The following is a 15,289-nucleotide window of genomic DNA, read 5'->3' on the forward strand; positions in this document are numbered from 1 at the left end:
CTTTTGAACAAAAACATGAAAAATGTCATACATTTGAACCATGTCAAAATGCTTTTTAAGACAACACTGAAACTGTTATTCAGTTGCATAGGAGACTGAGTCTTTGGCCTCATTTTAGTAAGCAGATGAAAATAAGATTTTTTTTACATGATAATGTTGTGTGGTCTTAACAAAAGAAGGATTTATTTTCTTTGTTTTCTCCCAACAAATGTCTGTATATGTGACATGACAGTACTTAGCTCTTTTATGCCTCAGGCAAAATCTTTACAGAAATTCTGATGACTTACAAATCCCCCTTCTTTCCTTTTATGGATGCAAAAAATGGATGTTTGCTATTTTGCAATGGATGTTTGCAAAAAAACATCAGCAATAGCAATCATAACTTTCAAATAGTAGGAAGCATCAAAAAGGGAGTCCTAAATGCTCATTTTCATATACATTAAAAATACTTTGTAGTCAAAGCATGCTCATTTCAAGATGGCTTATGCAGAATTTTTGCAAAAATTTGTGGGTTTTTAAAAATAAATATAGTGGACACATGCTTTGGTTTTGATTGAATTGATGTAAGTTGGCGTGCAGGCAAGGTGAGTACGGAGCTCAGAAGTTACTTTTTCAAAAGTGAATGCATTTTAAATGGAACAATGGGTGCTATTTGACTAAGAAGCTATGCCTGAACTGACTACAGAGAAATGTGCCACTAAAGCACAGGCCACCTAAAGTAGTCCTACCAGCTCTTAAATGCTGCAAAGCATGAGTTGACCCTTTCTGTCTCAAACCAAACTAGCCTTTCCAGCCTATTTACTGCTGTCTAGCTAGTCACTCACTTGAATGCCCTATGCCAGTGAATTAAACCACCCCAAAACCAGTCCTCATTCAGTTCTCACTGGAACTCATGTTTGCAGTCTTTCTGTAGCCAACCTTTCCTTGACACAACAGACAATATTACGCTTCGAGCTGGTTCAGGCTCCTTGGCCCTTCTTTCGTAGCTGGGTTGGGCAGCCATAGTTTGGGTTTGCTGTGTTTTGTTATTGACCCAAGTGCCTCACACAACTTGTGTAGCTACTTGTGATAAATTAACGAAGGTAACTTTGGCTACACATTGAACTTTCAAAAAGCAAGAAGGAAGGTCGACTGCACTCTAATCAAACACTGCATTCTTCCAGCCTTCTTGGCCATTATGTGAAGCTTCACTCTCTGTAACACAGTTTGACAGTGGGTACCAGGCTGAACTGCTCACTTAGGATATGGAGTGATGGCAGCAGGGACACAAGCCCTGATTCCTCACATCCACACAACCATATTTATAACTGCTAAGCAGTCGACTGAAAGACCTTTCTTGATGTAGAATGCGAACTTTATTTTTCTACATTCAAATGTAATTCACATGACAGGAAAACTTTCTTTTCTAGCTACGACCAGTGCACAGGGTACTGAAGGAAGAGAAAATGATGCAGTAGTTCCCCAGCTTGCCTGTGAGCTGAGCTGGTTGGAGCCTAAGCACACAGAGCTCAATCACAAAGCTGCGTCTTCTTAAGTAAATATTTATCATAGCAAACATGATCTAACTAGATGTAGAGAATAGTTAAGTAAAAAGAGGCCTGTGTTCAGCTCATTTGGGTTATACTGTCTGCAAGACAGGACTACATATAAGTACATAAAACAAAGACTTGAGGTAATGCACTGCAGACTGTCATGCTAAAGTGAAGCAGGTAGACATGGTGAGTGATCCATTGTCTATTAAACAGGGAGGAACCTTCCTGTATTCTTCCCTACACTATGTGTTACAGTACAATTTATGCACACACATTTACAGCATATGCTTTTACTGCAGGTTTCCCTCTAGGGCTACCTTTGCTGTCCTACCCTTATGAAAGTAATGATTGCTGAGCTTTAGCTGTTCTTTAAGTCATGTAGTATTTACCTGTTTGTAATTACTCTGTTCATTTACATTTATTTACACTTCTTCCTCAGCTTCACTAGTTTTATATATCATTTTACAGCTATATCATGTGAATTGTATTGCACAGCTCTATGCAAGATAGTAATACTTATCCACCTTCATCTGTGGGTAGTGGCTATTGTTCAATTTGAGAATTTACTGGCTCCTCTGATAAAATATTTTATTGCATTGCTACCTACAAAAGAGGAGGAACTGTGAGGCAGCTGGATGGCAAACTGTGATAAATGTTGAAATTTTCAAAACCGTTTATTTTAATAAAAATGCAAAGCCTGCAGCTTAAAGAACATAAGGGCAAAAAGGTTAAATGAACCTTAAATCCACAAGCTAAGTTGTTCTTAAATTAATTTATTTGTAATTATAAAAATGCATAAAGCAAACTGCACAATGTTCCAGGAATAAACAGTATTCCCTGTGGCATGAATTTCTGAGCAGGTTATATTTGCTTGCTAAATGTATTCAGCTAAACATAATGGCTGCATCCCAGGACTGGACCTTTGGACTGTTAATGAGCCTTGGGCTGTGGTGGTGTCAGAATAGGTGGACAAATAGCCACTGTCAAGTTTTTTGAGGTCAAAGCCTGAAGTAAGGGGAATTTGATCATTATGGGAGCAATTTTTTTTTCTTTTTTCTCCAGATGAATAATGGTGCCCATCCTTATAAGTACTAAATGACAGTTCAAGTACAAAATCTCAGGAACATAATTTTCTATATTTAGAATGAAATTCACGTGGTACAAGGAACTCCAGTTCAGCTGAGGATTTTTTCATCTACACAAACACCGAGATGGGGTTTTCATCCAGGATTCCTCCTGCTGCAGACTGCCGCAGCACTATTTGAATGGGTTTTGTGAGCAGCTTTTGCAAGGAAAAGGGAGCCCATGTCGCATGGACTGGGGAGACCAGTATTCACTGAGTGGTCTTTCTTCTTTGTAAGTGAGTGGCCAGTCAGGGAGCACAGAGGCATGGGGCCAGAGGAAAGCAGGTAGTCAAGTACTTCTCTTTGGTTGTTCTCTGCTACTGGAGTGGCCCTTTGGACACCATGTAGCTGGGACACAGAAGATCTGTGCTGGGATCTTGTCAGATCCATGCAGAGCATAAGAGTTGGGAGGTCACAGAAGAGGAATGCAGCCATTTTCCTTAAACAACCTCTCCTAAATAGCAATAATCCCAGGTCACAAGACTCTCCAAAATGCGAGTATTGGTGTCAGCCAGAGAATGAAAACACTTCCCTTAGTGGGGCTAGCAGAACTTAGGCACAAAAAATCGAACACTCTCAACTCTTGCTGAATGCAGTCGGAAAGTTCTCAGTCTCTTGCAGTTCCTAGTTATAGGTCTATGCCAGAATAATCCCTCTGTTTTCTCCAGACTGCTCAGCATTGGCACCCATCAACTGTAATTTCTAAATCTGACTGTGGGAGATGTCCTATGAATGAACAATGCCTAAAAATTACTAACCAGAATATTAAAGAGTAGTTCTTGTCTATGTGCATTTTTCTGATTACTTCCAAGCCCCTCTAAAACCCCGTACAATTACTGCTCTTACTCTTGTTTTTCTTCCTGCTGTATTCTGAGCCTGCCTTTATACTTTCTGTCCCACTAAGATGTGGAACAGCACTGAATCAAATATGTAACATTTCACTTAAATGACCTGAAGACATGTTTATCTTTTTCTCTGGGTGGCCTAATAAATAAAGACCTTTCATCACTTAGATGCTTATCACAGCTTGAAACACACTACTTCTCCAATCTTGAGTATAAGATCTATTGAAAGTCGTATGTTGATTTACATTAGCATCCATGGATGTTGATTCCTCAAGATTGTTGTCTTCCAACCTTATCATTGTATGTCACGATGTGCAGACACAGTTCAACCTAAAGGGCTGTTGATACTGGCTTATCTTTATTCAAGGATTTCTTGCTCATACTTTAATATTTCAAGCACATACAGCTATCCAGTTTCTGTAGTTTGTGGTGGTGTTCAGGGTCCACATACGTTAAATGAGCTCATCCAAAATTTCATTGTCCCTTTTCTTATTTTTTCAATATATTTGGAGCTTTCAGTGAGGACTAAGTAGTAATACCCTGTAAGTGAACACCGTAAAGCTGAAGAATATGTGTGCAACTTAAGTAGAAACCTTTCAGATAGTGTTAAACAAGCTAGACAAGGTACTAACAGGAATAAGGAATTTTCCACAGATTTTCTAAACTTTCTTTACTGTTACCTGGCAGCCACACTGTTCGCACACCTTTGCTGACTCTTAACTCTGTAATTCATTCATTCTCATGGAAAATGACCTTAATATTTATTAAACTTTCCATCATCACTTGATCAAACGTATGCTTCAGGTTCGGGCAGAAGAGAGGTACAACATCCTAGGCATAGGCTGCAGCGTGGCTGACATTCGCTGTTAAGGTCCAAAAGCAAAACATCCATGTCACAAAAGCAAAGCCTCTTTCTTTTTACTAATTGAGTACTGACTGCATGCACTTAAGCAGTTCAAGGAAAATCCTTCTCCTTTTTAACTTATTCAACTCATCTTCCTTTTGGTAAAACCTTTAAAAAGGAATGTTTGTGTGCCATCAAATGTCTTTGTTTCCAGTTTCTCTCACGCATTGCTTCTAAGGCACAGGAATAGTCACAACACTGACGGCACCTGTGCAGGCAGATGTAGCTGTAGGGCGTGGGCTGGCTGCAAAGCCACAAGTCAGAGCACAGTCCTCCAGTCCAGCTGCTTAGCTGTGAGCATGACTGACTGGCACATAACCTTAAGTAAGTCCCGGTGTGTCTTGCTTTGTGCATCTCATTTACCCTGTTATTGGATAGGGATAATAGTTCCAACCTGACATTTTCAAAGTGCTTTGACAGCTAATGTTGTGAATGGGTTTCATATCAATGTTGCAACATATCTATTTAAATGTTTGTTAGATAGAAAGCATGTTTTCCTTTTACATAAAAAGCGCATAGCCAGATCTTGATAGAGATACCTGAAGTCTTAAGGGAAAATAGGGTATAAGACACTTTACTATGGAGAGACTGAGCTTCAATAAAACCATTTTCTTTGTAATGGACTCTAGAAGCAACGTACTTGGCCTATTAATAAGTGAATTATTTTACTCCTCCTTTCTGCTTCATTGTGTACTGCAGAAAGGCATAGGCCATCTGGAAATCAAGCACATCAAACTCACCATTTATGTGCCTTTGGTATCTAATTTGCCTTCTACCTTTAACTCTAGTAAGTAAATGATTTCTGGAATTATGAGAAACTAATGAAAAGGCAAATTTTACTTTGTGCAGTGAGTTATCCAATACAAGCAACTACCATATCAGCTTTGTTTCAGTAGCAATGAACACACAAATCTAAGGTGCAGAAGGAAATCACAGGTTCACATTCTGATGAAACAAAGAAAGCTAAAAAAACATCCAGCTATTTTTTACTTACTGTGTAATTTGGAGACAAAGATCAGAATTGCATTTTTAGCCCTGTGTGTAATTTTAAAAAGGAACAATGGAGATCCAAGCTTAGACAGCTGCCTACCCCAGCATGGTATTTCTGTCCCTCAGTTCTTTTGCATAGTTCATGCAAGGGTACAATGCAGGAGCTAAGACGAAAAGCTATTTTGTACCTTATCATTATCACAGTAATGTTTTTTGAATGCAAGAGGAGTCTTCTTTGCAGAACACATATGCAGGTAGTATATAAGAAATTTCAGTTGCAATAATTGTAATCTAGAATACGATAATGCTTTATGTGTTTGACAGTGATTAATTAAATAATATAACAGCATGCATAGTGATGAATTCTTAGGGGACAATAAAAAAATATTTAGGTATTTTCCTTGAGATTTTCCTAAAGCCTCAAATGTGACTTCATTTTCCTTTCCCAGATTTTCGTGCGGTCATGATCTTTGACACAAATTTTTAATATCCCCTACAGATGAGGGGTTAGGTGTTTCTATTCAACTACACTGAATTTTAAGGTTTTTTAAAGTTATTTTTTCCAGTTTAGGCTCCTGTTGTGCTTGAAAATAAGATAGGGAAGATATGCCTCTACTCTTTCACAAATGGAAAGTCAGATAACTCCAGGTGGCCCATTTGAAATGCAGCAGGGCAACAACAGTCCATGTAAGAGCACAGTCAGGCCTGCTGTACCTATTCAAATTAAAGAATATTATTTGTATTTAACACAGGTTAGTGAAATGGATTTATTTCATCTAAATTTCATTGTTTAACATGAATTATCTGTACCATGACTTAGAAAAACACCATTGTTCTCTGAAGTGCAAAATGTTAAAAGATATTTGCTCATTCATTACATGAGAACCAGTCTGCATTTCAGATAAGAAACTAAAACAATAAACATAATCATTATCCAACTACAATTTAAATCAACATTATTCATTCTGCCCTCTTATCCATGACCTTTACAAGCCTTTATTTATCACATATAACAAAAAACTTACACAGCTGATTTTGCAGGAGTCAACATGGATGTATTAGTGATCATTTCTCATTTTAAATGATTGCACCACCTTCTTGATTAAAAAGGTGTCTGATGTATGTTTTTATCATGTTAAAGGGTTTCTGATGGTCATTAGAGACAAAATACATTCTTCCTCCTAAGTCTCAATCAAATGTAGTTAGCACATGGGGCTTATAGAGTTGAACTCAGTTTGTGTGAAAGATGACTAGATCAGCAGAACACATTTCAGTAATTCATTGGAAGTAGATTCTCATTCCACCCTCACACTATATTCACTAATAAGTAAGGAGATGCTTTTTCTCATGGGCTGTCCTCTGGATACTTCTGTGATGGGACAAGGGCAATTTAAATCCTCACTGGATAATGGAATATACCTGGACATACAGTTCACTGTGCCTAGACCTTATGCTGTGGCTTCATTCATTGCTCTCTATATGTGTCCCTATGACCCATCTCCACCATCATAGGTGTTCTGCTGCCCTGCAACACCCTCCTTCTTCATCATGTCTACAGGTGCCTGTAGCCTTCCATGGCTATTACCCTTCAGAGTCTTTTTCTGAATGTGGAGCATCAGCCCTTTTCAGAAAGAGAAGCCTATGCCAGGCAGAGTGCTGGGCTGTTCCAGCCTGACGCTCAATACGTGGCATGTGTCAGGACTCAAATGAATAAAACCATTCCCCTTTCCAGTCCAGTCATAGAAGTGTCCCAAACAGTTGCTTTCTTGAGTTACTACAAGCAGTGAGGGTGGCTACATGGATTTTTTTTTGCTCCTTTTGGTGAAATTCTCTCCTGATTTTGTTAAAACTTCCTTTTCTATGAAGAAATAAATATTGCTATCTTTTGATTTTTCACAGTTGCAGCCAAAGTTGAGGACTCTCGGCCAATGCAGAGACCCCCAAGGAGGCCACGGAAGCCTAAGACCTTAAATAATCCAGAAGACTCCAGCTACTACACTCTAATACATGTGAGTTTAGCAAGCTTTTCTGGGTTAAGTCTGCCAGATAATTCCCACTAAACGTTCTTTCTAATTGCCTGATTCCCTGTATTCCTTTCTAATAAAATATAAAAGATGTGCCCTGCTGAAAGGAGGCAGGCCACAAACTTCATATTTCAAACTAGATTTGAAATTATTAAGGTTCAGAGTTACCCTGATTGGGTACGTAGGTCAGGCTAATTTTTAGTTTGGTACCTAAACACACGTACATTCAGTACATTCATAGCAGCATTTGCACTTTCAATACCTAAATTAAGTGCCTGGTCTCTGTAGTTTCTTTGTCAGTCACGAGAGAGAAATATGTTCATTTGGAGAGCTATTTTGAGTGTATAAATTAGTGCTTGATCTTGCAGAAAGAGCAAATATTAAAATAAACTGTATTAGTATGCACACTGTTACTTCCTTTACAAATGTGTCAGATTGTGATTATGAAGGAATTGGCAACTACCAACAGCTCAGGAGACTAACAGATTTGAGTGTCTCTATATATAGGCTTTGGTCCAAGTTCAGATGCCAAAGGCTGCTTTCCACTCTTGACTTTGGCGCCCTTAAATATAGGAAAACAGGCAAGAAAGTAGCAGAAAGAGAAAAAAATGTAAAAGAAGCTAAGAAAGCAGTTCCAACAAAAAAAAAAAAAAAAGCAATTAAACTCATTTGCTCGAGGTGCCTGTATCTCAGTGACCTATTTCAACAGCCAGTGAGAGCCCAGCTAATAAACTAAGCGTAGCAATTGCTTCTCCTTTCAGCAGAAGGTGTCACCGGGGCCTTAAGGGAGAGTTGTGTCTGGCATACCAAAAAAGACAAATACAGCTATGTTTTATTAGGGGGGCTTTGAAATAGCTCAGCCTTGGAACAGTGATATGCTGAAAAGAAATTACATTCTTAAAAATAAATTGGCATGTAAGAATAAGATTTGTTTTCTGAAAGCAAAATTGGTGGGAATTGGTGAAGGACTGACATGAAAGGCATGACACTGAATTCTGTATCAGGAAATTTCTGAGGTGAAGTGTAATTCTGAAGTAAATGCGTATTTAGAAAGCCGAGACTAGACGGTCAGGAATATAGTATTTTCTGAAAGCTAATCCAGCTCTGTATCAGAAAACAGCCATCACATCAGTGCAAACAAAACCTGCAGTAATGTTGGGGAATTTTAAAACAAATCTTTATCAGCAGTTTTTCAATTAGTCAATATTACCTTCAATTAATTGTATTTTTCAAGAGGCCATGAAAAAGCAGCCCTTCTTCCTAACACTGGTGAGGGAAAGGTTCTGTATAAATATCTATACACCAAAGCTTAGAAAGGAGACCTGCTAGTTCTTGAATTCTTAGACCTGGGGCAAGTCATTGAGCTCTAACTTGAGGATAGCCAGCTTTTCCAGCTATCATGAATTTTCTACCTTATTAAAAATCTCTGTGACTTGCAGGTATTAGTAGATGATTATTAAGCTTATATCTCCTGAAAATGAAGGCACGCAATATGAGTGCATGTTTTTAAATATTTCCTCTGTCTTCTGCAAAAACATATTTTTCTCACAGCATGTTACACATACTATATAGACACCTTCCATTCTCACTTATCTTCTTGCATATCAAATGAGCTAAAGTGGTAAACAAATATAAATAATAGAATCATAAATAGCCCTACATTCATAGAAGGCACTAAAAGTTTATTTGGGGGTTTATTTCTTTAGATCAGCCTATCATGTTGAAATTGTCTTGTGCATTTACCTGCACAAGAAGTGTCTGTCCATCAGGATTTTTGGTTCTCAATGACTGTGCAGTGGTACCATTCATTAATTCTAGTAATTCTTCACTTGTTTGCAAGAAACACAATGAAGACCAAAATTTAAGCACTTTAAAGTAGTGCTTTTGAAGTGTGATGCTTTAGATGCTGCAGATTAGCATTGTTTTGGCTGTAGGGACAGAAATCTGTTGGAGATAAGAAATTATTCACATTCACTATAAATATCTCCCCTCTGCATTTCTGCATGTTTTGTATCCTAAAGGTGCTTTTGCCATCTAGTATACTGCTTTTTAAATGTCTGCTTTGTTCTACTAAAACCTGCAGCAAGACTGCATTGACAGTAATGGGAAGAGGATTATGCCTGCTCCCACTGTCATGCCTGTATTCATGGAAATTCTCATAGCATCACAAATATGCCTCAGTGACAGTGTTGTCAACTTCATTAAAACAACTATAGATATCTGAAAGTTTTACATCTCTTTTTTTTTTTTTTTTTTTTTTTTTTGTCCTGATTGTGATTGCTTTAGTTTTTTTCACAGTGCGGCAACTGAAATTTGGGAGTAACAATGTTAATCCCATTCTTGGTTTCAAAAATTCTGAAAAGATATTTTATGGGAACAGTTGCCCAGCAAATTAGATTCTCTGTATTTTCTTTTGTGAAAAATATACAACACTCTCCTACGTAATGTATTGGTGAATTGTATCTTTGCATAAGCTTTCCTTTTAGTATTTTTTAAATTATTCTGTATTTTCTTAGAAATCAATACAAGACGAAAAACGGAAACCAAGAAAAGAAAGGTAATTATTTTCATTATCTCACTATTGTCATTTTATTACTCTAGAAATAGTTCCTAGCTGTACTTCAACCAGAAGAATAAAGTGTTACAAAACCATGGTAATTTGGAGATTCACATGGAGGGCACCATATACAAAGTTAAAATATGCAGTTTTCAATGACAAAAATCCATTATAGAATTCAGTCATTCAGTTTTACTATGGCATGGCCCTTTACCATGGCAACACGAGCGCAATAATAAGTTAAGATAAGGTCCACATCAAAGATAGTTCTGACACAGAAAATAATTGAAGGTGCTTAAAATTCCAGTCAAAGCCAATGAACAACTACTTTTTGTTAGAAAAAATACAAAGACTGCTAAAATTCTCTCCTAAAATATATGATTGTTTGGAAATAGATCATAGAAAAATTAAAACAAAAATTATTACTAACAGGTGAAGAAGAGCAGCTACTGATATTTCAACCAGCAGTCTTTTCTTCATGGTGTAACTAACCTATTTTGATGGATCTCTGCGGAAGTAAAGGAAACAATAGATAAATTCTGCCCTCCTGTGTCTTAGATCCTTAGGTGTGCTGTAGACCTGATTCACAGCTCCTAATATACATCATAGCTTTATTTTAACTGTGTTTCTATATTTAAGCTTTTTTGCGGCTCCTGAGTGACATTGCTATGGCACTATGACATGCGTGCTATGGTAGCCTGGTCGTAGATGTAGTATGGATGGACGTTCAGCACTCTCCTTGGCTGAGGTTGCAGAATACAAACTGTGCATCTAAAACATCTATTTTAGAGGAAGTTACATGACATTATATGCACAAAATACGTGCTCACAGCATCTAGCTTCATTCACACGCAATTTAAATTGCACTTGATTATGCCACTGTTTAAAGGATTCACTTAAAGCCCATCTCCTCTGTGCTTGGTCTGTTACAGCTCTTCTTCTGATGTCATTTAGATGAAAAAAAAACCACACCTATTGTTATCTCCTGTTTAGCCAGAAAAAAAAAAAAAATCCAAATCTAGAGTTTTCTCTCATTTGGCCTCAGTTGGGTTTCACTCATCTTACATCTAGTTAACCAGTTCCATGGCTGCATCTTCTTTCACGTGCTGACTCTGTTAGTAGAACATAGCAACTGAAATCAAAGAGTTATTTCTGGTTTCTACGAATGTGAGATTTCAATTCTGAAAGGGTTTTTTTTTCCAGGTTGCTTTAGGATATTATTTTTTCCCTAGACATTCCAAACTGGATGTTGGGATGTTTTTTTCTGTACATATGATACCCTGGATACCATTCATTTAACAAAATAACAGATAATTGCATTATTGACACCAGTATCTTGGACTAGTTGCTTTAAACTCTCTTCTTTTACTCAGGAGAAAAAAAAAAAAACCTCACTTTTCAGAAAATTATTCATCTTTTCTTTAAAGACATATCTAAAATAGGTCAGATGCATTATACCATAAAAATATCTCTCCATTGAGTATAATGGCAAACCTGAACAATTTCATATATGTCTGTTTTATGAACCTGTAAAGGCATTTCAAAATTCTCAACATCCGCACTGTACAGAAGTCACATTTCAGACTGACATCTTGTGCTTATATATATTTTTCCTTTGATCCTCAGCTCATAAGCACCACTTAATTATGGTATTTTGTTAACTAATTGTACTTATTTATTGACAGTCTGAGCAAAGTGCTAGATTTAGATTTCTACTACCAAGAAATTTCATCTACTGATTCCTCCACAAAGGACAGCAGTTCTACCACCAGAAAGAAGAGACACCCAGCTGAGCGCAGGACTTCAATTTTAAGAGCTACTGAGCGGTAATTCATACAAAATAATAATATGAAAAGAAATGTTGTATATCCTTGTTGAGATATTCAAAAGATTCATAAGAAGAAGGATATGTTTTCAAATTAGACATAAATCTAATTTTTTATTCCTGAAATCTTGCCAAATTAACTTGTAAAACGTATAGCTGAGAATTTCCCATCTTTATGCAGCAGGGACAAATGTTAGCATGATGGGTGTTCAGCCTGCCTGCTAGTTTTTGGTTTCCCAAGTGCCAGATGAGATGGACAGACATCTGCTGTAAATCTCTGATCTAAAATCAAATTGCACTAAAGCAGAACCTAAAATTGTATTTCTGACTCAGTTTGTCTTTAAGTAGGATGGATGCGTACAGAACTTTCAGCCTGCTTTCTGCAGATGAGGCACGAGCGTGACTGCCTCCTTTTTCTGCTGTCCTGTGTCACCATGTGTGTTTATAGCCTGTGGTGGACTCCACCAAGGTGGATAGCCAGGAGAAAAACCCTGAAGGGGGTTCCCACATAGACTTCATGGAGGGTGACCTCTGCTGGGCTAAGGAAACTGATACTCTCACTCTTGCCAATGCACCCACACACATTGCAGGTGTAAATACTTAAATATTTAAGTTTCTTTGTGTATTTGTATTTTCTTGTGTCTTTATCTATGTAAGAAAATTTGGAAAATAGCTAGGTCAAAGGCTTAATGGAAACATTATGTCTAGGATGATCACTGAATTTCAAAATGTATCCATTCTAACAGAGAAATCGTTTTGTGATCCTTACGTATTTTATTTTGGGGCATTTTTCAGGTGGGATCTAAAATAGTTTTAGAAAGGTGTTGTGAAGGCTTGAAATTGAAAATTATAGTCTCGGGGAATTACCATATAGTTTACATCCCTTGGAAAATGTTGCATCTCTAAGGTAGTAAATTACACCAAATCTGTCACCCTGAGGTCTGGTTTAGATGAATAAGAATTTTGCCACTGAGCTTACTAAAAGGAATTTCTCACGTTTTGGTGTGTGCTGCTTTGGTTGCATCCTAGTTTGCCACAGTGAAAAAATATCCATGTAACTTATAAATTTATGCTATTATCTCTGAGGGCAGATGAATGCAATTAATAAACATCTTTGCACTTAATTGTGGGGTCACCTGGATCTAAAGACTGCACAGTCATTTCAATCTACTGAATGAAGCACTGAGTACTTTTTACATGGCAGTTCACCTTCAACGCAGGTGTTGGACCCCTGGTGGGGTACACCCTGAGTCCAGACAAATGTCTGTAATTATTTCAGAGTAATATACTATTTAAATAGGGGGGGGGGATTGAGTTTTATTTTCAGTTTTGCTCCATGGTAACACCTGGTGCCAGGTCACCATTCCAGCCTGTCAGAGGTCACTTCTAAAATGTATCTTGCCATCAGAAAAAAACCAAAATTAGACGGACACTTAGAGTGAGCTCCGCAGGCGGGTTAAAAACAGAGCAAACAAATTTAGGCCAACAGAAAATCTGGTTCAATAGCCATCAGGCAAATGCTACTGCAAAGCACCCCCTGTTCTCAACATTTATATGTCCTCTTATTATGTCCGCTTTGTAGAAGAACATGTTGTTCTTCAGTGTTCATCTGCTTTTAGTATATGTGTTTGTTCGGAGGTGCCTGCTTTATGTAGCACAGGAAGAGGCCCAGCAAAGTCAGTTGACTTTTTTTCTTTCTCCTTTTATTTTTTCCCTCGAGGGTGTAGGTTAAGCAGTCAGTTAGGAGTGTTTGCCAAAGTAAATGTTTTTCCTTTAATTTCTAAAACAGTTCTGCTTAATCCCTAGGTCGAGGCTTGTAGAAAGCCCCCTGGAAGAGAGTAAAACCGAAGATAATCCCTATGACTACAGACGACTGCTGCGGAAGACCTCACAGCGAAGGCGCCTTATCCAGCAGTTTTAGCTGCTGCTGCTGTTCCTGCTGCCATTTGGCTTTTATTAGCATAATCTTTTTTATCATTTTATACCATGTGCTTCCTTTTTGGTTTTTAAAATCTCCAATGTTTCAAGTTTACAACGAGTGTGTTCATATGACTATGAATTACTGTGGTTTACAGCCCAACACCGTTGCAAAGGGACACTGTCAGTCACATACCATATACTTTAAAAAACTTAATATAAAAATCAGGGTTTTTTTGGATACCACTGCTACATCTTAAAATTATTAGACATTAAGCAGCTTAAATCTAGTTCACTTTCCTCAATGCATAGTTTTTGCTATTTTGCTTTTATCACTCATCCAATTAAAATAGATCATTTAGTTTATAGTTCCCTAGTTAAGCTTTCAGATTCCGACAGGCACCTTCAGAAAACCTTAGTTATTATTTCTAATTAATTGTTGTACAGGAAAAAAAAATTACAAGAACACCATTGGGGAATTTCTGCTCATTTTGGGTTTACAATGCCTAAATTTTGGGATGAACTATTTGTGGCAAGTGTCCCTCTAACAAAAAAAAAAAGAAAAGATTAATTGGATAGCATGCTATGACAGTGTATTTCATGACTGACTTTACTGTAAAGCTAGTTTTAAGGGTCAGTATTGCGTGTATAAGCTTTGTGTTGGAGATATACGTTCATGGGAAGTGTATCCAACCCTCTCCTCTGCCTCTGAGCTTTGTGACTAAGTGATGAACTTGTAAATCGTGTTTGCTTTGTTCTCCTTTGCATTAGGTTTTTAGGAATCTTAATTTCTGGGGTGCCAAGAAAGTAATAGAAATAGGCTCTCTGGCTGATTGATGACTAAATGTAATGATCACTCTTAATCAGTTCCACTAGAAATTAAGTGGAAATAAAAGCAATAGCTACCGTGTTCAATTTTTCCTCCTATTTTTTATTGAAAAGATGTTATTTCACGGAAACCACACAGATAATTGCGCTTCCTTTCAGGATTCATAATTGCATGTTCCCAGCTGCAAAGCAAGAGAAGGCAGATTTCCTGATGCCAGTATGAAGGCCTGATCCTGCTCCCTGCCCGAAATACTACGATTGGTGGCAGCAATGAGCCACAGGACTTGGGTTTCTGCCTGTTCCCCCCTCTCCCGCACACTTGGCCCTTTCCCCAGAGACAGGTAACCACTGCTCCCTGATCTGTAACTACTCACAAGGCTGTGCGACGGATTAAAATTTGCTGCAATGCAAAATTTGCTATGAATTGTTTAAATTTTGCAATCTGTTTTGAAGTTGCTTTCTCGTGTAGTATTAAAATGGTTAAGTAAATAAAACCCGCGCAAGGCAGCGATACGGCTGCCGGTGCCTGAGCTAACGGAACCGGTGCGGGGAGCCGGTGCGCTGGGCGCCAGCGAGCGGGGCGAGCCGGGACTACCGCCCGCGTTTCCTGAAAGCCGGCGTGATCGGGAAACTGGTAGAGATGTGGCATTTCAGCTATACCTGGGCTGGTTGCCTTTTACTTCCCACCAGAGCGGCGTTGAAATACATCAAGCTGTTACTCTGAGATGTCGGGGTGGGGGACG

General features: G+C 38.0%; 1 protein-coding gene across 4 annotated transcripts in view; it reads left to right on the forward strand.

Moving 5' to 3' along the window:
* Positions 1–14,941, forward strand: part of MYO3A (myosin IIIA) — a 119,654-nt gene extending 104,713 nt beyond the window's left edge. For 3 of the 4 annotated variants that reach the window (XM_054060104.1, XM_054060102.1, XM_054060105.1), the window contains 4 exons: positions 7,295–7,404; positions 9,936–9,976; positions 11,662–11,802; positions 13,608–14,941. In XM_054060104.1, the coding sequence (XP_053916079.1) occupies positions 7,295–7,404; positions 9,936–9,976; positions 11,662–11,802; positions 13,608–13,722 (407 nt within the window). In that variant the 3' untranslated portion in view covers positions 13,723–14,941. Of the gene's footprint in view, positions 1–7,294; positions 7,405–9,935; positions 9,977–11,661; positions 11,803–13,607 lie in introns of those variants that run through there. The other variant, XR_008448783.1, reaches the window with a different exon arrangement.
* The last annotated feature ends 348 nt before the right edge of the window (positions 14,942–15,289 follow it).

Source organism: Cuculus canorus, chromosome 2, assembly GCF_017976375.1.
Source record: "Cuculus canorus isolate bCucCan1 chromosome 2, bCucCan1.pri, whole genome shotgun sequence".
NCBI classification, from domain to species: Eukaryota; Metazoa; Chordata; class Aves; order Cuculiformes; family Cuculidae; genus Cuculus; species Cuculus canorus.